At 39.0% G+C, this 21,965-nt stretch overlaps 1 protein-coding gene across 2 annotated transcripts in view; it reads left to right on the top strand.

Annotated features, from left to right (window-relative positions):
- The window catches only part of pcdh11 (protocadherin 11), a 208,747-nt gene that overhangs the window by 86,801 nt on the left and 99,981 nt on the right, over window positions 1–21,965 (top strand). The window contains exon 5 of one of the 2 annotated variants that reach the window (XM_065271714.2): window positions 12,526–12,567. The exons of the other annotated variant lie outside the window; for it this stretch is intronic. Coding sequence (XP_065127786.2) covers window positions 12,526–12,567 — 42 coding nt within the window. The remainder of the gene's footprint in view (window positions 1–12,525; window positions 12,568–21,965) is intronic. 2 annotated transcript variants of the gene reach the window in all.

Below are 21,965 nucleotides of genomic sequence, written 5' to 3'. Positions count from 1 at the left end.
TAAATAGGCTCATCAACTCTTTAAAGAGAGCTAGGGGAAAATTCATCCAATATCTTTGGCTGTTGCCATCAAAATCTGTTATGTTATGTGCACACAAAGTCATCTGCCACTTAGTAGAAATAAGCCAAATATGGCAGATGTCAACATGGACATGCACTTGTTCTCAAAAACTATTTAAAGGGCACATAATATGCCAATTTTTACAAGATCTCAGTTGTGCCTTAAATGTGTCTGTGTAGTTTCAGCTCAAAATACCGCACAGATCATTTGTTAAAGCAGGTCCAAAATGCTCATATTTGGGTAGGTGGAAAAAAGTGCTGTTTTCATGTGTGTACCTTTAAATGTAAATGAGCTGCTGCCCTCACTCCCTACCAACAGACAGTGAGTGATTTCAGTAATAAATAGATCTGATTTCTGTGAATACAATAGTATCTTTAGCTGTATTAGTGCTATAACATGCTAACAAACACATATAGAAAAGCTATTAGGTAAAGTTAACCATGTGGGCGGGGCTTTATCAGTGTGATGTCACATTAACAAGAGAATCAAAACAGCATGTCTAATGAGACTGCTTTGGTGTAATTGGGATTAAAAAAGCTGGATTTTTCATTGCAGGGTTGTTGTGTTCACACACTGCCAACACACATTTATGTCCTTGTAACACCTTGTAAAAGTGGATTTGCATAATATTTGCCCTTTAAAAGAAAATATGAAAAATATCAATATATTTTATTATGGTTTATCCTTCTCAGTTTACATTAATAAATCTTTGCAAATTAACTCTTTCCCCGCCATTGACAAGTTAACTCATCAATTAGGAGAAAACGCTTCCCTGCCAATGACGAGTTTTTCCGGCAATCCGTATTTCAGCTATTATCCACCAGGTTGTGCTCTTACCCAACTTATAAAACCTGGAAGTATTCTGTGTATGTTTTGAGGATCGCTCTGAATCTGATATCTATCAAAAGTCCTTCACAAAAATGCAATTATCTCAGCTTTTTGCTCAAAATTTTGTATTTTTGAAGAAACCTACCCATATTTGAGAGGTGATAAAAATAGAACAAATGAAGGTAGAAAGCAGAGGGTCTGTTCTTTCATTTGATATATTGCATGTTTATATATATAGAAGAACATTTTCTGAAAGGTTTAACTGTGAAAATCATAAAAAATGCAGGCACTGCCACTGGCTACTTTGTTTTTTAAACGCTGGCTGGGAAAAAGTTAATTTAAATCACATTTCGTTATTCTATACTCATTATAAAATCTGTGTGCTGAAGCAAACTAGTTCACTACCAATGTGTACTGTAAATAAAACCTGGTGAGTTTGTATCTATGGAGATTTTCCTAAAATACATTATCTTTCTCTGTGAATATTTTTTCATACTTCTATATCTTTAAATTCAACAAAATGTTTTCCTTGACACTGCCATGCAACAGAGCAAGGAGGCATGACAGAAGATATTTCCCCTTTATTGTGTCTTATCTCTCCTCGAAAACAAGGCTCTGAATTAAACCATACTATTGCTACAAGATGTAGAATTATCTGTGATTTCATGCTCTTTGGCTTAGGATTTACCAAACACCGACACGAATCAGTCACGTTCTTTGTGTACATGAACAAAAAACAAGAAATGCATTTCATACCTAAAAGCTTCTCCGCTCTGAGCAGTTTTAGTAAAATTGTGCTTCTCCACATGAGAAATAAAGTGTTGTACTGAAAGACCTCGCACTATTGTCAATGCACTAACCCAAAATGTGCCAAAGTGATCATGTCCTTTTCCGGTTGACTGCGCAGGTCGAGAGTAAAGACCTTGCAAAAAGTAATTGAATGGCAGGCACTGACACAGCTGACAGTCTGTCAGCAAGTGGTCAAACTTTGGCGGTATTAAGTGTACAACCTCTAATGTACTGAGTGCCATCTAAAGTGACTTGATTCTGCAAGAAAAGCTGCAAACTATTTATGTCACCCTGCATTATACCAAACCGCACTAGTGCTCATTGTATGACATACAAAAAAAGGCAATCAGCTTTATCCCGGGCTTCTTGGCACGCAACAGGGCTCTAATTGCTGACCTGTCCTTCACACGAGCCCATGCCGCTCACCCCTGTCGAGATCACCTTCATTATAAACCTTCATATACGATGCTGATGCACTCGGACTCACCCGTTTTGTCCTTGAAATTTGGAGAGGGTTGAAATTCCCACGTTGCCGTCAGCTCTCGTCGAAACAGCTGATCTGGGTGGAGGTAATGAAGGGATGCCACCGATTTGCGATGGCGTTAACGTTTCCCCACGACCAGCAGAACATAATCTCTGTCTCGTCGCTTCCCATTAACGTCTGTGATCTGCACAAACCAATATGCAAAGAAAGCAATGAAGCAGTGGAGTAATTTGGTGTGTCACTCAGCACAGAATGAAAGTATAATGGCTAAATGGTCAGATATGATTTCTATAATAGGAATGGCGCACCGTGTGCGGCTAAGACCATTCGTATTTGCTTTGCTGCTGTTGTATGCATTCACAATGAAAGGGAGCTAATGAACAGAGAGCTTTTAAAAACCCAGTGATTATATAGAAAGGAGCAGAGGATGGGGTAGAAATAAAGAAAGAGGGAGAGCGTAGCAGACGGGGGTGGAGAGAAAGCTAAGTATACATAATTGCTGCTTGACACGTCGGCCAAATTCTGCAGCGCCAGGATTGGAGTGAAGATGATTAACGGCTGTCCGTGTGGGTGGGCAACTTGGTCACCCTGGGTTTCTGGTTGCCACAGCGATTGTACTCCAAGGCCATACATTATATTGTGAGAGTCCCCGAGGCTCAAGCATTGTAAAATTTCCCAGTAATATCTTACATTATGCGTTCGTCCTCTCTGCGGTAATTCATTCCAGGCACTGTTATTCACAATAGGTCAATAGTAAATGTGGAGTGAGTCCCAATTTCAGATCTTCTATCAGAACGTGAAGGATGGCACACATCGCCGCTTAACGTTGATGAAGTGGCCCTGACTTGAGGCAAGTGATCATTTGTCTGACATTAAAACAGGCACGTCTGCTCTGGAGACGTCGGTGGACGACCCGACCGATATTCTGCAGGTATTTAAAGTCCATTCATCAAGGCAGTGAGTTAACCCCAGCAGTTTTGTACAATTGTGGTGCCATATCGCCAAAGCTCCCCACTGAGACCGCAAAGCAGATGGCAGATGGAAAGCAGGATTTGACCCTTGCCTCCCTGCACGCGATACATGCCGATCCCTGGCACGAGTTGCCATCTAGGCACGTACCTCTCTGTACAAACACACACATACAGTACATACATTATGCATTTGGCAGATGCTTTTAGTGCATAACAAGATCTAGTTTTTTTTCAATACATGTGACCTTTTAATGCTGCTAATGCAATGCTTTACCAATTACAGGAACCCTATTCGGTAAACGTACGTATACACACACAAAGGAAAGGGGTGTCATTACGCCTGCTATGATGTCACGTCCTCTCAATTTTTCACGCTTTGTGTAATTTGCAGTTATGACTATGCACACCTCCACATTCCTGCTAGGAATAGTGTTTCATACCAGTGGTGAGTAAGCACATCTTAAAAGTGATTCATACTAGATAATAAATGGAAATCCCTCCAGCATTCCAACAGCAGGCTAGTCATGCAGCAATTAAGCTTTGTAGCATGCAAAACTCAAGGCAGCATGCTTTGCGTTAGGAGCTTGCATATTATGCACCATTCAGGAGAGAGTAGGCGTGATGCTGGAAGACAGGCAGCAAAATGCCTAACCCACACCACGGTCCTAACGTGGTGCCTGCGGACGCTTTGGCGGACGTCTTCAGACAAACATGTATCCGGACTGGAAAAACTCACGATGCGAAAGGTCACTTGTGACCTCCGGGTGCAGGGCTACGCTGCGGCTGTCACTAGCAAGCACAGCATGTTCATGTCAAACAGAGAAAAGGTACACCGTGTTGCCGGACCCTCTGTGTCTGCCGTGCAGCAGGTTGTGTGTGCGTCCATCTTTACTAGGGGTATTTTTAGCTCCTATATAGGGGATTTGACTCAGTAGAAGTAAAGCTATGGTTTGTGTGGTTTCCTTCCAGTTTCTTTCAGTCCTGTACTTGGCTGTATTTTCCTCTAGTGATCAGTAATTACAAAAGCGGTGTTAATGCGATGTCCCTTTAATTGGCAGAGATGTTGATTTTTACAGCCGTATTAAAGTGGGGTCTGTGCACAGGGTAGCGCATTTATAGACCTGCTCCTCGCAAGGTCCTCTGGCTGTGGTTGACCCAACTAATGAAGAGATGAAATGAATACTAACCTCTGGAATTACAGCTGTAAACCTGCACAGATTGGATGATTTATTGCATTACAACAGGATTAATCTGCCCCATTTTTCATACGCATTTCAATAATAAGCAGAGTGTTTCATTTCTCCCCTTGTCACCACAAAGCATGCAGCTCTTTCCGAAACTACGGCACGTTTCCTGCTCTCTTAGTTAAACCAATCAGGGATTTCGCTGCGTGCTGTCCAATCAATTAAGTCAAATCTGTGTGCAGCCCTTTGATATAGAATCATTTGTCAAATCAGTAGAGGTTCCCGAGTGCACGTACCCAGGAGCCCGAGGCTTTTGACTTCTGCACACCTGGAAATCTGCTCCAGCTTCGGATTCGAGCATTCCTGATGTCCTCCGTAATGTTAATGGGGTGTCATTGTGTGCTGGATTTGGTTCAGCTCAGGTCCAAAGGCTTTTTCCATGCATTAGCCTCTTGACTACAAGGCTTAACCTCTTAATTTTTTGAAAGCTCTGCTCGGAGAAAGTTCGATATGATGCAGTATACAGAACACGAGCTTTTAGGATTCAAATGATTTGTTTTTTTGCTGTTGCCTGGTTATTGCATTTAACGTTATACGATACAACAACCAGCTTCAGCGTGACATAGAAGCAACACGCGTAATCTTGTTTCATCCCATTATTCTGGGATTTGGGAAAGAAGGTAATTCAGGTAGAGGTAATTTGCTGATTTCGCTGCATGGAGACGCCAGGCACAGAGGGGTCATTTAGTTCATATATTGCGCTTTTTAATAATGCTCTCATGTTTCTTTGTTCTTATAGCTCTCTGAGGAACTCCCGGAGAAAACTTTAGACTTCACCTAATTTCCGTCTAAAGCAGCCAGACTAAGTGTGAATGATACCTTTTTTTAGCGAGATGGATGAAATGGAAACTTCATTCAGGAATATTTCATTTAATTAAACAGTTTTTAGCTAAGGGTGTTTTTAACCACCTCATTATGAATCAGTGTTGCGTGAGTTGCATTACTTTTTTGTACTGTTGAAAGAACTCTAGAGCCATTGATGTATGTACTGTATGTACTCCTGTAGGAGCTTTGGACCACAAACATGGCATGGGTTATTTAAATCATAAGGGGTAGAATAAAGGTACTGCGTTTAATCAAAATGCCATTGAAGTACAGAACATCAAGATAATGCCAGACTGATTCTTATCTCAGAATTTGTGTCTGATCTTTCTCAGTGATCAAAGTCGTTCAAGTCAAGTGCTAAATATTTCAGTAAGAATGAATAACAGTGTGCGGTGATCACGTGACTCATATCTGAGCTCTAAAATCGTTTCTTCTCTGTATTAAATCTGTAAAGAAGAGGTCTTCAGACAATGTTATCACACTCCTGCTGTCAAGTGTCATGCAATTAATCAATCATTCAGAATTGTGATTCGTACCGCCCCGCATTTCATTATCCATCTCATTCTTGTTGTGACAAGGAAGCCAGTCTTCATTTTCGAGAATAATAAAAAATGCCACCAGGAGCGTTTATTGCAGATGCTCTATACGCTTTTATGGCTATAACATGGTATAATGATCCATCCGTGGAAGGTAGTCATTTTCCCGATGCAGGGTGAGATGCTAATGATCCGGTGTCACAGGCACTATGGGATGGTGCTGCATCTTTACAGTGGGTGGCTAAGCGCAAGGAGCATGCGGGAAATCTCCCATAAGCTTAAAAGCAAATTAATGCCTCTCACCTTCACACAACCTTTTCCCTCCCTCTCGTCTTCATGCTATTATTCACGGGACTCTCACTGTCAAGTCTGGCAATAATTTGTGTACTATTCTTAAATTTGTTCTCAGCACCGTTCCAAAAGGTGGCGAACGGATTAGACAAGGGAATATTTAAAGGCGTTTTTTTTCTGGAGTGGAAATTTATGATTTCCTGAGATCCCCGGCTCTGGTCCACAGATGGGAATGTTTGTTTGGAGAGGGAAAACTCGACAGCATGATAATCATTAAGCAGATGTAGTGTAAGTGCGCTGTGAAAAATAAAAAACTGTGACAGTGTTACGCAGACCGGAATTTTAAATTCGCTCCCAAAACTTTTCTTTGGGATTCAGGAATGAGAATTAAGACAAAAAAGAATAATAAAACATTATAACTAGCAGATGACCTCATTAGATGGTGCTTAGGCAATCCAGAATTGTATATTGTTAACATTCCCCGAACAGCAGAAGGCTTGTGAGAATGGTTGATAATAAGGGCTTAAGAAGACATTTGTTTGTAGACTGTGCTCAAAGGTCCGTGTGGGGCTGTAGTTTACCGGTCTTGAAGCAGTCAGCCTGACACTCAATATAAACAAGCATTGGACGGCTTCAGAATGAACCAAGCTCTAAAGAATTCTTGCGCTGTTCACAGTGACAGCATATGTTGCTTTTGATAGCCATAGCCAGAAAACAGCGAGTGGTCTGGAATGGAAATTATGTTAGGTTGATTCCCTCGTTGCCTTTGCTGATGACATAGGCTACGTTGTGAGTCACAGGACTTTTTTTTAATAAACCGTTTTTCATGTGTGGACACGTTCAGGTTACATTTCGTATGATGTTTTTCCTCGTAGAATATCAATAGCTAAAATAAAACAGTTTTGTCATGTCAACGAAGCTTGAGTTAATTGCATTTTATGTTAAAATGATCCAGTTGTACATTGTGTTGCTGCGCAAAAGCTCATGGGTTCGAATCCAGGGAACACATATACTGATCAAAATGTATACCTTGTAAAGTCACTTAGGATAAATGCATAATGTAAAAATGTTTGCTTTTCATGTCACCTTGTGCAACTTCATCATACTGTCTGTAAGGTTCCAGTGAGTCGTGTAATGTTTTTTAGTGGACTCTGCCTGCTGTAAAATGTTGATACCTCTTAGCTCTCAGGATATAAAGGAATATCCCCCAAAGTCGCTGCTATATTGCACAGCAAAAGCAAGTGCCAGGCAAGCAAAATACAAGCACATCCATCACAGGACATTTTCCGAATATCAGATACTGTCTGTAATACCCCTGTCATGTGCTTAGTGTTCCTACAGTGAAAAATCCACACTGAAATGCCAATGTGGGAATCTTTTTACGAAGCGAGTTGACTCCAGACACCTATTTTTATTGCAGAATTTCGACTTCGATGTTTTTTATGCCCTGCCACTTGTAGCTATGTGATTCACCTTTAGTGTTTGCAAGTCATCTGCTCCCCAACCCCCTCCAAAAAAACCCACATTGTCATAGTTCTCCGACTGTAATGCTTTTTACTGTTTATTACTGTAGTTTGATTTCCATTACATTTGAAAATAAAACACATGACCTTGCCTTACTGTTTTCGGCTTTGTGAGTTGCAGTCTCATCTTCCTGCTATTCAGAGACGGTGTTTCATAAAGACTGTGTGCAATCAAAGCACAGACATTCTCAGATAGGCTGCACCTCATTTGTACGATTGAAAAGCCTCAAGACGGGCTTTGCTTGGCAACTGCAATTATGATTCGGTAGAAAAGAGCTGAAATTATAAGAACAGACCTGTTCTGAGACTTTGAAGATCCATGAATACTTGAAACGCTGCACATGGATAACTGTTATTGAGTTAATTAGTCTGGGCTTATTAGGATCTCCCTTTCTGTCTTTCTCTTTCACAATAAATTACTTAAGTCCACCATGGGTATGCATCTGTTTCCCTCAGTTTAAAATCAATCCTGACAATCAATAACCGTTGCTATTAATGTTAGAGTAGGCAAAGCCAAGTCAATAGCTTTAAGTGTATCAAAAGTGTAAATAAACACTTGAGAGGTTCTTATTCGAAATAAGCCTGAATTGTCACTTGAAAAAGTCAAAAAATGGAACTTAAGTGTTCCAAATGGCTTTTAATTGCCACATTATGCTGTGTGGCACATATGTGTGACAGATATTGAGGATATCTTTATATTATAGCAATAATGCAGCTGTCGATTTCGAAAACACGTTATAAGATAATATAAAGGGCAAATATTTAAGGGATACTCCAGCCAAATATCAAAATTACTCCATGATTTACTTACCTCTTAAGCAATTTGAAATACATATGGTCATCATCTTTCAGACGAACACATTTGGAGTTATTTTATTTTAGAAAAACTTCCGATTTTAACTCTTTCCCTGGCAGCGTTTTAAAAAAAATGTGCCATAGCATGAAAATCTGACTTTTCGATGTTTAATTGCTACAACTGGGTCCCCAGTGCTTGTATCAATCTAAAGAATGTGAAAAAGATCAACCCAGTAACTTAGATTTGGTAAATCATTCTCTGCAAGCATTTGAAAAATAGGTCATTGAAATTTGGCTCCCCTTATGATGTCATAAGGGGATCTTATTATAATTATACTGCCCCTTAACCACGGCATTACCATGTAGTGCAGAAAGAAAGAGAGAGAAAAAAAATATTTACAGCACAATTGAGTTTCAATAAAAAAACAATCAGTTTTTGCGTTTTATCAGCTAATTTGCATTTTAAAGGACACACCCTACAAAGCATTTTTAACATGTTATTACAAATTTTTGTTTTGTGACATGTCCCCTTTAAATATATAAACAAACACTATATCAAATGAAAAAACAGACCCTCTGCTTTCAAAAAAAAGAAAAAAAAATCATCCTTTCTTCTTATGTTCTCTTTTTATCCCCTCTCAAATATGGGTAGGTTTCTTCAAAAATACCAATTTTTAGCAAAAAGATGAGATTATTGCATTTTTGTGAAGAACTTTTAATTAGATTAGATTCAGAGTGATGATCAAAACATACACAGAGTACTTTATGTTTGGCCATAAGAGATGCTTCCGGGTGTTATAAGTTGGGTAAGAGCGCCACCTGGTGGATAATAGCAGAAATATGGATTGCCGTACAAATTCGTTATTGGCAGGGAAGCGTTTTCTTGTAATTGACAAGCATCAATGAAAGAGTTAAAGCCCACAAAAATGCATTTATTCTTTACAGAGGTAATCCCCATGGCTCCAATGGGTTAATAAAGGTCTTCTCTGGGTAATCAATGCAATTTTGTATAGAAAATATCCATATTTCAAACTTGCGTGAGTATAAGATGGCATCGATCCTGGTCCCTGTTTTTTACCGTTATGAGCTTGGAAGAGCAAGGACGTTTACTAAACTAAACTAACTCCACATGTGCTTGTCTGAAAGATGATGGACATATGTATCTCAGATTGCTCAAGGTTAATTTTATTATTTCGCTTCCATTTATTTAAATCAGCATTTGTAAGATTTACCAAAGCGTATAATATATTTTTAACGTTGCAGTTTTCTGCCTCACATGGTATGATTTGAATAATAATCACTGTTTGTATTTGCACAACATGGAAAAAAAGGCCCTAAATGCGACACCTGCAGATTCACAGCGGTCGGCCATCGTATTTTTGGAAATGCTTAGATCCATATGGTGCCCATATGTTTAAATATGATTCAGATGGAACCTGTGTGTGGATCCTGCTGTGTTCACAAACTTATCCAGCATCATTAATCAGTGTCACCATCAGGTGTCTTGTTTGCCAGGCGAGGCTTAAGTGACAGTGATAAGTGATTCTTCTCTTGTTCCAGCATGAGTCCTAATACAGTGGGCTTTCACATTATCAGCGTGGACAATGCCACTGCCACTCTGAATGAATGGATGCGTCAAGTCTTTCAATAAAAGAACAATCCAAACCATTAACAATTTAAATGTCATGCTGAGGAAGCTAACAGTGAAGGTTGATGCAGATATTAGCTCTTTACTATTCCAATCATCCTTCCATCAAACCTCAGCGCCCGGATGACCTTCTGGCTCTCTCTCTTCACGTCGAGCAGCAATGACAGGAGCCAGGTGCGTGGCGAGGCCGCATGTTTCGACCTTAGTCTTGATGAGGGATTTCAGGAAGTGTAGAGGGCAGAGTTGCGGATTGGTGGCAAGTGAAACAGTGACTTTGACTCCAAATGGGTTTTCTCTGGAGTGCAAAAACATTTCCCTAAGCCCCTTCCCTTCGTTTTCTTCATTTTTTCCACAGGCTTTCTTTGATCTTGACCTCTCGAGCTGTACTGTATGACTAGATTGTTTCTTCAATAACTAAGATATGAATATCCCATTTCATCTTGTAGCTTCTCACTAATGTAATCCATGAGTTCTGATGATTAAGTTAGATCCAACAATGCAATTAAAGATGTCCTTCAATTCCACTCCGTTTCTAGGGACAGCTTCAGAAAATTTGAGTTTGAATTTGGTTGAAAGTACCTGATTGAATTTTAATGCGTAATTAAATCAAGCAGTAAATCAATTCATCCCCCTTTGAAAATGAGCATTCGACACTCCCAAGCATCAAAAGCCAATTATGATTAAGTTATTATCGTATAGTCGCATAATGGCAAGAAACGACTGGATTGGCACAAAATCTTTGCTCGGTGCCTCGACAGAGCAAAAAGCAAATTCGCAGGTAAAACATGTTTTGTGCATTCTACTACATGTGCTTTCAATCTATTTCACTAAATAAAGGTGGCAGTTTACCCGCGAAAGCCTCCGGGGGGGACTTAGACTGCTCTCTTGATGAAGAACCAGATCAAACTGGTCTAATTTCCTAAATGAATCCTCCAGAACTATTACCAGTGAGCCCAGCCTCTGCATAATGTGATGAGCAAAGGGAACATTGATGAACTTTTTTAATTATTACGCCGCTTGGGAATTTGACATACCAGTTCGGGGATCCACACCGTCAGGCTTTTCGCCGTTTTTTAGCTCCTTTTTTAATTCACCCAATTTGTCGGCCCAAATGAAACACTGAAAGGTTAGAGTGTGGAGTAATTAACAGCACTGGGCCTAATGAAATCAGGAGGGGATGGTGTGTACTGCGAGGATCAATACGACTCTTTAAGAGTAGGATAGGATGGGAATTGTTGGGGGAAATAAGGCTCACTTAATAGTAATAAGTTGATGAAAAAGGCAACAGGGCCGCATGTGCTAAATGAGAATGCGCTGGAATACAGATAGAGACGTTACTTTGGGGTGGCAACATATTGAGCTACAGTCACACGGTCACGTATCGAGCTACGCTAGCATGTTCTCGGCTAATCTACTAAGATGGATGTGCTCACGCCGTGGGTTTCAGCCGCCGGAAGCCACTTCTTGTGTTTACTGATCTTATAATATGTGACTTTACAGTATTTTTGCCTTTGCCCGCCAGACAAAGCAAGTAGCTTGGAACAGATGTCAGCTGTAAATATGTGCAGCTTTGCTCACAGTCACGAAACAAGAGAAAGTGTTATTAATCACATGAATACTTCCACTTTAAACTCCTGCTGCCTCAGACATTAATGAGCGGAGCAGGATTGATAATTCTGTACCTTATGCACAATTTTCCCAGGGAGAGAGCAAAATCTGCAGTGGCTTTGTGCCAAAACACGCTTAGCAAAACTGAGCTGACCTTTAAAAGTGTGAACAAAACAGTCTTAACATAATGGGAAATAAGACAGGGATGACCACGGCTAGTTGTCACATTTTGTTAAGCACAGTGAGTTTTACTTATAGGTTTGTCTTTGGTATAAATAGCTGTCACAATTGCATGTTACTGTATTTTAAATAGAGTTAAACAACTACAAGCACAAGACAAAACAAAACAGCTTAAATGTAAACATCCAGCAAACAATACTGTAGAATAATTTTAACCCTTAACTACAGACCCGTAGTGTGAGTAACCCACGTCTAGCCAAACTTAAATTTGTTTTTGCTAAAATAATTGAGATGTATGATATTCCATCATGTAAGCATAGTCAACAGTGGTTACAACGTGTTTGGTTTTATTTGTTTATTTTGTTTCATTTGTTTTGGGGCTATGGTTAGACATATATTAAGTTTTTACTGACAGCCCAAATTTGCCTTGTTTAAGCCTAGACATCTGGGCTGTGTTTGAACGGCTAGATGTCTTTTAAATGCAAAAATGGCTTGCTGGGCGGCAACACAGTAATACTAAGCGAACAGATGGCGAACAGATTTATAAGAAAATTATAACAACATAATATTAAAACATATAAAGCACATACAACTACATTCTCGATTAAATCAACATGTTTTTGAACTTTTAGTATGAATATGTAAATCTTAAGCATATTTAGCTCCAAAATATTTTGTATTTTTTTTAAATATTTACAACTTACCTTATCTGACACTGTTTATGACATCATTCTGTATTTCAGCTCATCAGATTTCGTTCTGCTCATCAGATTCTAGGCTGTGAGGTAAACTAAATTCTATTGGCTATTTTTTGTCGCACCCTAGCTCAAACAAAGTTGCACATTCTTACAACGTTTAGTTGAATTATACTTGATGTATAACCCTCCAGTCACATTAGCTAGACAGAGACAGAGCGACAGACTACCATTTCAATGGGAGTTGCCGTTTGCCAGCGCAAGCAAGGTGGGGCCAAAATAGACAAGAAGGCTATTTTATGCAAATGCTGAGCGATGCGACGAAGTGACTGCCAATCGGAGTGAAGGGGTAGTGTGATGTAGGTCAGTGGCTCAAGTCGAAGAAAAAAATTCAAGATGGCGGGAAATGCGTATTTCTGTATATATCTGATAAGTTTGGCATTTTATCTCATATATTTTGTTACTTTTATCGATAAATAAATACTTTAGGTTTTATTTAGAAAAATGTTGTCCCTGGGTCAACACAATATGACGGCATCAACCCGGGTGTGCCTGATAAGCCTTGAAAAGTGAAGCCTCTGGCTCTTTGATCGCCCCCCGGTGGCTGGCTGCAGTACAAGTCATAAACCCCGCCCTCTCCATTGAAATGAAATAAAAAAATTATTTACACTTCCAATAAAAGTTTCCTAAAGATGGTTTTGGTCCTTTTAAGTAGTTGTTATCACGCTTATATATGTTCAAGTGTTCATTATTGTGGTAACTTTCATTTTAGCTAGTAATTTAATGCTATAGGAACGTGGCGTGTCGTTATGATTGGTGTATTTGAATTGGTCGGGCAAGCGTTTGGGCGGAAGTTTGATACCGCGGCTCCAAACTGACGTTTTTACGTAACATGGCGGTGACCGTGGTCGGACATTTTTGGCTTCAATTCATTACAATGGTGGGAGGCGACGTCGCGTCGTCCATCTTTTTTTAACGTTCTATGCATTAACCACTTGGCAAAATCAGTGGGGTGTGTGTCGCTCATTTTTGTAGCTAATGTGACTGTAGGGTAAGCGTGATGTTGCTTCCACTTTTTTACCTAAGAACTTTTCAAAAACATGATAATAGCTTACCCTGTGTGTAAAATCCTGCCTTAAAATTAAGATGTTAGGAGTATCAAAGTTTGATTTCAATTATTGATTTCAATCTTTGACATGACCTTACTCAGTCAATATTGAAGATATCAATGTTATATTTTCACAAAATGTCCTTTATATTACGTATGATGATTTATGTAGAAAACGCAAAAGCAAGCAGAGTCACACATTGGAATTTGGAAAATACACTAAATTGATTAAATTAATAAGACAATATTTTTTAATTAAAGCGTTGGGACTAACAAACCAAACCACTCTGACTCCAAACCTTATAGATAATCTAATGATAAAATCAATCAGGACCTTACTTAATTAACATTTAACACATCAAAATTATATTTTCAAAAAAATGATGTATTTCATACATTATGTTGATTTTATGTAGAAAACAAATTGCGAGTCATGTCGTCATGCCCCCCCCACATACACTCTTCCCCATCAATCTACAATTATTGTTTATAATGTTACAATGTGCATATGCTTCAACTATGTGTCTATGCTTGTGGGAGGTTGTACACGTGGCTCACACAAGGTGCAGTGAGATATTGCACATTGAAAGCTATGCTGTATTTCACAAAATACAGTCACATAAATAAGGCTCTCTGGGCAACTGTCTGATGGCAGGTCACGTGATCCTTTCACCTCCACTTAACAGCTGAGGTGGAGGTCCAAGGCCTGCCAGACAGTTCTGCACGGCTGAGGTACTACGACAGCTTGTGCTTGACCGTCCTGTCACTGTTTTAGCACATAACATGCCACTTTCTGCCAAGGAGCCTCCAGTCATAAGAACGGCCATTTGAAATGTTGGATATGGCAGGAGAGCACTGTTTGTTAGATTTCACTGCTGTTTAGACAAGGAAAGATGCAACGTTTTATGAGAATAACATTTGGGGGAGTTTTGCTAAGAGGAATTGTGCCCATTTATTACAATGTTTTTCTTGCGTGCAGTCTCTTTAGTGTTTTAATGACTAAATTGCTAAAGGAATGATGAACAACATTTGCAAATGGACACAAAATTGGTCCTAAACAAATTAAAGGGTACAATTGTCCATCTTGAAGTCTGTTTCAGGTAAAAGGCTAAATTTAATAGGCCAATTTTTAATAAAGATGTTTAATTAGGATTTCACCAAGAGAAAAGTATTATTTCTCACAGGTTGCTTATATATATACCCTCACCTAAAGGATTATTAGGAACACCTGTTCAATTTCTCATTAATGCAATGGTGTAATGGTGTGGGGGATGTTTTCTTGGCACACTTTAGGCCCTCTAGTGCCAATTGGGCATCGTTTAAATGGCACGGCCTACCTGAGCATTGTTTCCGACCATGTCCATCCCTTTATGACCACCATGTACCCATCTTCTGATGGCTACTTCCAGCAGGATCATGCACTATGTCACAAAGCTTGAATAATTTCAAATTGGTAACTTGAACATGACAACGAGTTCACTGTACTAAAATGGCCCCCACAGTCACCAGATCTCAACCCAGTACCGCATCTTTGGGATGTGGTGGAACGGGAGCTTCGTGCCCTGGATGTGCATCCCACAAATTTCCATCAACTGCAAGATGCTATCCTATTAATATGGGCCAACATTTCTAAAGAAGGCTTTCATCACCTTGTTGAATCAATGCTACGTAGAATTAAGGCAGTTCTGAAGGCAAATTGGGTCAAATACAGTATTAGTATGGTGTTCCTAATAATCCTTTAGGTGAGTGTAGCTCTCAGTTCTCCATTGTGTTTCAGTATCAACTTCTCAGATGTTTCTCCTAGCATGGTTTAAGAGAATAAATATATAGAGACAAATAAGACAATTTCAAAAAAAAATAAATAAATAATAATAATTAGATTTATTTGTGAGATTATATTGAAATCTTTAATAATATTGATTAACAAATCAAAACTCCATTTGTGACGTTGAAATCTCTATGAAACTGTAATTGAGACATTTGTAAACTTTTTCCCAGAAGAAATATTTGATACTTAAGCAAAAGTTTCCATTGTCTCTCCTTTTAATCTTATTGATGTCTAAAGCCCTATTCACACAGGATTAGTATTACCTGGTGACCTCAAGTCATTTGTAATAATTGCGAAGGTTGTCTCTGATCTTAATCCCATGCCAATCGTCCGTGTCTGTAATTGGTAAAGTAAAAATTCCTTGCAAATGACCTAGCATATTTTGCCGAACACAGATGTCCCGTAAGAATGTTAGTCCTGTGCAAATCGTCATCTCTGTAATTTGGTGAGGATTTGGTGGGCCCATATGTCATTTTTTTAAAAGTTTTTGTTACCTGTGAGATAATTTCTAAACCACACCAGGTCCACAGATATGACTAATCTAATGCGAATGGGTCTTAAGAGAAATTATCGAGACAAAACAGAGATCTCATCTGTGATTTTTTATGTGCATTGAAACACAGACAGTGGCCTTCCACAAACTGGACTAAATTGTTATATTTTTTGTTATAGTGCCATTGATAGGTTTGCCTTATTTTTAATCATTTTGGCATTGAGAACAAGACCAATGATACGTTATTGTCAGATTATGTAATATGAATACAAACACAAAATGATCTACCAAGATTTTGCTAGGCATCTTTATTTAATCAGATCAATATAGAAACATGTCTGTCCCGATACTTGCAGCCTTCCATCTTCTATTTGTGCCTTCCTGAGGGCAAAGCGAAAAGCTTTTTGTCTTCACTGAGGCATGAGCTTGGCTGTAAACAAGCAATATATTTCTACTTTGTGGAATGGGTGACCACTGGGATCATCATTCTTCAAGAGCAGACAGACCAGCATGACTGTTGTTGAAGAATGTCACGCTCACGGTAGGTTGCGTCTTGCATTCATGGTCACTCGGAGATGCATATACATCTCCTTCTTGGCCAAAACGTTCGGTTTTATGATGCCATAAGCTTTAAATCAGTGCTGGGATTTGAACTCCCTGGGGTATGAGTTTCGTCCAGCCATAAACAGTGCAGTTTCAGCCTGGTGGTGGGTCTGAAATTAGCCCATAATAGAACCTCAACATGGCAGATAGGTTTGAGATAGAGAGCGGTTGAAGGACAACGTTAAACAAGTAGTCCGTAGAGGATTGAGAGCCCAAAGTGAATGTTTCCTTCTCATCACAGACATCACAAGAGGGCTGTGACCCCAGCAAGGACATCTTAAACAACAGCAGTGTGCCGCAAGGCTCGAGTACTTAAAACACCTCAGACATATGGCTTGGTAAACGAACACTTTCAATGTTTATTCATGTGCAGCCGGAATACCAAATGAAAAAATTATATGAATGAGCCTTAATTCAAGGGGCTATTGAAAAGGATTGGCCGTGAATATATTTCATTTAACCTGAATTAATAGGTATGAAAGAATATGTAACAGGGAGCAATCGTGTTAATTAACTTAGAAAATATGAAAAACAGTTTTTTAGCAAAATTGTCCGATTTTTTTTATTTTATTTAAATGGCCTGTTTAATGCAATCTGTTGCTTTTGTGATTGAAACGCTATGAAGGCACTAAAGGGTTCAAGCAAAACAGCATGCCTCAACTTGATAATTTATAAAATACAATGCACTTTTACTCCACAGGTGTAACGCAGATGTACATAATAAATGTATTTGTTTAAAAGAAAGGCAATTTCAAGGTTGAATTAAATTGGGATTCTAAGGCGCAACACAATAAGCCCTGGTGTTTTAATCAATTATTAATCCAATATTTTAATGATCAGAAAGCTGGGATGATCAAAGGCCCGGTTCGTGCCTCTCCGCCATTGCTCACTGAGACACACTCCGGCTCTTTGAAGTGCTGCGCCAACAAATGCACTTATCTCCACGTTTCCCTCGCAGGCATACATGCGAAAGCCCTGTAAAAACACTGGACCAAAGAATCGCCGCGAAAAGGCCAGGGTTATTTGACCTCAACCCTTTGCTATAGATAAAAAGTACAAGAACGTATAACACGTTTAGAGTAATGTAGGTTCAACAGCTGCAGATCATTTTGATTCATGCCTCTTTGCCTTGTCCTATTAAAAATATTTCCAGTTTTAATTCCTAAATAATTCCTATTTCTATCCTGCAAGATTTTATAATTTACCGTTTCTGCACGACCGCCGGAATACCATATCTAAACTATTACAGCACATTTTCTTTGAGCACATGTAGCATCTTTTGTCAATTTCCGTACACCGAATAGTACATTTTGGTCACCCAGTGGAAGGGCAAAGCTCACATTAACTCCCATCACATGCATCTCTCGCTAAAAAGGGCTCCCTGCAGTGAAGGCACAGTTCCATTCATGGTTTTAACCTAATGAGCTAATTAATTTGTTGATTATTATTTTCAGCCTCAAGATGGATTGTTGCATGGCACTGTTTGTCTTTTCGAGCAAGCACATAATTCAATGGCAATAAATTCACGAGCCGAGATATTTCAATGCTTCCCGATGAACCAATTCAATCCTTGACACAGCAAAGAGGTGTCTGGAAAACTTCTCAGGCTCTCTGACAGTCTGTCGATGACCTGTATTTATGGATGCGTGCAATCTGCCTTTAGCAACACAAACACAAGCCTCCATTGTGTATGTCGAAGTAATTGTAAAACTAATAGGATATATATTTCCTTCTATCGGATAAATCAGCTCCGGCAGATACCAAGCAGGTTGTTAATGTCTTGAAATAATTGCTGAAGGAATGCCTTTGTTAGGCTTGAGAAATAAATATTTCTCTGGTGACAATGCTGCGAAAGCATTATTTATTCATCTGTTTATGGGACTATCTTCTGCTGAGCGAAGCTTTACTCCACATTCAACTTTTCAGATTGAAAGAAATTGTTTATCCAAAAAGATGAATCTGCATTTTAAGTCCGTCTGATGCTGTTTAGGCCCATGCTGAATACATGAAACTTTGTAGAGGCCATTCCACTTGGTTTCTGGGATCTTTCTCCTGTAACACAGAGAGGCCTCTGTGTAAACATTTCATTCCCTTGATGAATCTCAGTTGTGTTCCATGACCGAAACGATTACGTTGGTAGCATTTGAAGGGACGCTATTGTGCCAAGTTGCACCCAATATTTCTGTAGCCACATTGTCTGAATCCTTGAAGACCTGACGGGTCACATCAGTCAGCCTGAATGCTCATGTGTCCAACCTCCACAGATGCATGCACATGGGCTCTGTTTCTTGCATGATTGTTGATTTGTAGACATGAATACTTGTATGCCGTTCTCTTAGAGATCAAAACTGTCATTCTCATGTCCCGCAGTCCTCTCTTTGCATTTCTCCGACATGCTTCTTTTTTGATATCAAATTTCTCATTTATTATCCCCGAAACAAAGAAAACACAATCTGTGATTAAAAATTAAACACAGTTATCTCTTCCCGAGCTATTACGGGGCCCCTTGGGAGAAGTTGCTATTTTGCTGCCTCACAGGCGTCTTTTGTTCCCGTTTCGGAGACATGTCACTATTTATTGTTAATTTTTGATGCTTCATTTGATATGCAGTTCTCCTTCTGACATGAACCGAAGTCTTCATCTCCGTGTCAAGGACTGCCTGTGAAGTCCCGATTTCAGGTTGGCATAGAGCAGAGAATGTGTTCCACCGTGGGCTCTGTCAACCTGCTAATGCTGTAATCATAGCTGACTGCAGACTCCCTCGCCTCTACCACCGAAATCAATACGTAATCAGACACATCATGCAGAACCCATAGAAACATTTTTACAGAGGTAAATACGTGTGATGTGGCTTATCGATACTTACGGGTCTATTTTGGGGAGCTGTATCTCAAGTCTATAAACTATTAGTTCAAGGCAAAAGTAATTCCAACGCTTCGCTGTGATGTTTTTGTGGACTTGTTTTGACACCTACTGTATGTCTAAAGCACATGTTGCTTTGTTATTGGACAATAATTGGAGCATGGGAGAACTGTCCTCATTAGCGCTCTTGGGCTTATCCTTTTAACCCTGCTGCCAAAGTGTCGGAGCTAAAAAGAAAGTAAAGAGCCCTGTGTATACACTATGCCGTGTAATTTTGAATATATATGAGTTTAAAAGCAATGACCTTGACCTAAACTCACTTAAGAAGAACTAAGGTCTTATAGATGTTGCGCTTATTAAAGGACTGGGATTCATGTTGCTTCTGCTTAAAGCTAAAATATACAGTGTGTGTTTGAGTTTGTGTGTATACACTCTGGATGTAAAATAACTGAATGTAACTTAGTTTGTTGGACTCACACTGGGTTGTATAGGGTTATGAAATTCTTACAAATAATAAAAAAAAGTTCTGTTTTGATTGTGTCATGGGTAGGCAATGTCTTTCCTGGAGAGTTTAGTTACAACCAAGGCTTTGAACCGGTTCATGGAACGAAAACGAAAACCAGAAACTTTAAATGTTTTGCAAGGAACAGAAACAAAACCAGAAACGTTCAAAAAATATATGTTCCGGAACAGAACTGTTTATTTAAAATAATGGTAACCGGTTAATGCCGTTATTTTTTCGTTCTTTGACAAGATTTCCGCACAATACTCAATGAAGTTCACTTCCGGTCGTCGTTGACTCATCGGAGAAATGAGAAGCTTGCCACCAGCAGGTAGAAGCCAAAGTCTCTAATGTTCAATTATAAGAGGTAAATATTGTAGGCTACCAAGTATCTCAAGATGTTTGTTTTTTTACTAATTAGTGGTGTAACGGATCGCAGTTGATCAATCACGACCCACAGTTCGGCCGCATGCGATTCGCAGATTAATATGCAAATTTAAATAGGGTGAAAGTTGATCATTTGCACGTGTTTCAAAGGCTTGCAAATCTTAACACTTCAGTGATTTTAAACAATTTAACCACTAAAAGACGCGAAAGTGAGCAATTTTCTGTACACACATTCGGTTGAATGTGTCTGGTCCAACTCCGCCCTTCAAAGATCAGAACTCTTGATGTATTGAGAGAGAGTTGCGCTATCATCTTGTAGTACATTAAAATACATTTGGTGAATAAAGCACTGAAAAACAATGTAATTTTCACTTTATGTTAAGCGAATGTTTATGCTGCATCTTTTTCCCGAAGCGTGTGTGCGCGTGTTTAAGTGCCCTCAACAAATGTAGGCATGTCAGAATTACAGTTATGCCGCTTACATAATGTAGGCTTTTTTAATGTTTGATGACAAGATAGAGACTTAAGGAAAATGATGTAGACTAATAATTTAAGTTTAATGTCCTAATGTTCAGCCTACTTATTTTTATGTCCCACAGCTGACATGGAACGTTATTAACCGGTTCAGGAACTTTATTTTTTGTTCTAACCGGTTCAGGAACGTCCATTTTAGGGTCGAACCGAAAACCGGAAAAGTTAAAATACGGTTTCTGTTCAGAAACGAAAAATTCTGTTTCAAAGCCCTGGTTCCAACCCTAATAAAACCTGGCCTATAGCTTTCATGACCCTTCAGACCTTGTTCAGGTGTGTTTGATCAGAGCTGGAGCTTAACCCAGCTCGTATGGACCGACATTGCCTTCCTACGGGTTGTGTTGATGTCAACAAACAGGTGCTAGTGTTTTGTGGTAAAGCTTTACAAGGGCAAAGATTTATATTTATATATTTTTTAAGGCCTGAGGACCCTTACAGTATTGAATGAATCATACAGTATTTAAGTATTGATCGTGTCAGATCAAATTTAAATGAAACATACTATACTTTTCCATATGTTGTTCCAAACCTACATTATATGAATTTCTGGCTTCTGTTACACATAAAAGGCAAAATGTTATGTATTGACAGTCTCATTCACTATTTACTTCATTGGGTCCTCTTTTGCCATTATGAAAGTGAATAGCGAATAAGGTTGTCAGTCTCTTTCACATCTCATTTTGTGTTCCACAGCAATACAGGTTTGGAACAACCTGAGGATGAGTAAGATGTTTTTCTGTAATATGTAAGAGATAACGCATAGCCAGCTGGTTGTTATAGCGGAATACATAAATCCAGACAGGGTGGTCAGGACCCAGACACATTACACTGCATCTTGCCACTTGACTATATGTATGCACATTAGGTGTTGATTTAATATATTTTATTAGCTTATTTGTAAGGAATGTTAAACATGCACAAGGGAAATTCTTTTCCTAGCAGCTTTAAGCTATGGTATTAACTTCATAAGGAAAAATGCATTTGGTTAAAATTTTTGTAAATGAAATCTTGTTAATTATGCACATTTATATTGAATTTATTTGAAAATGTTTCACTGCACCAGTCAAGATGACCAGCAGTGCCAAGATGATGCTGTGTTATTGGTTGTAGTGTTTTATTGTTTTATTTGGGAATAACACACCTTTACTGTAAAAAAATAGCATTTTTGTCAAAT

The sequence above is a fragment of the Paramisgurnus dabryanus genome, chromosome 16, assembly GCF_030506205.2.
Source record: "Paramisgurnus dabryanus chromosome 16, PD_genome_1.1, whole genome shotgun sequence".
Lineage (NCBI taxonomy): Eukaryota > Metazoa > Chordata > Actinopteri > Cypriniformes > Cobitidae > Paramisgurnus > Paramisgurnus dabryanus.
This window is presented reverse-complemented; position numbering and strand designations above follow the sequence as displayed.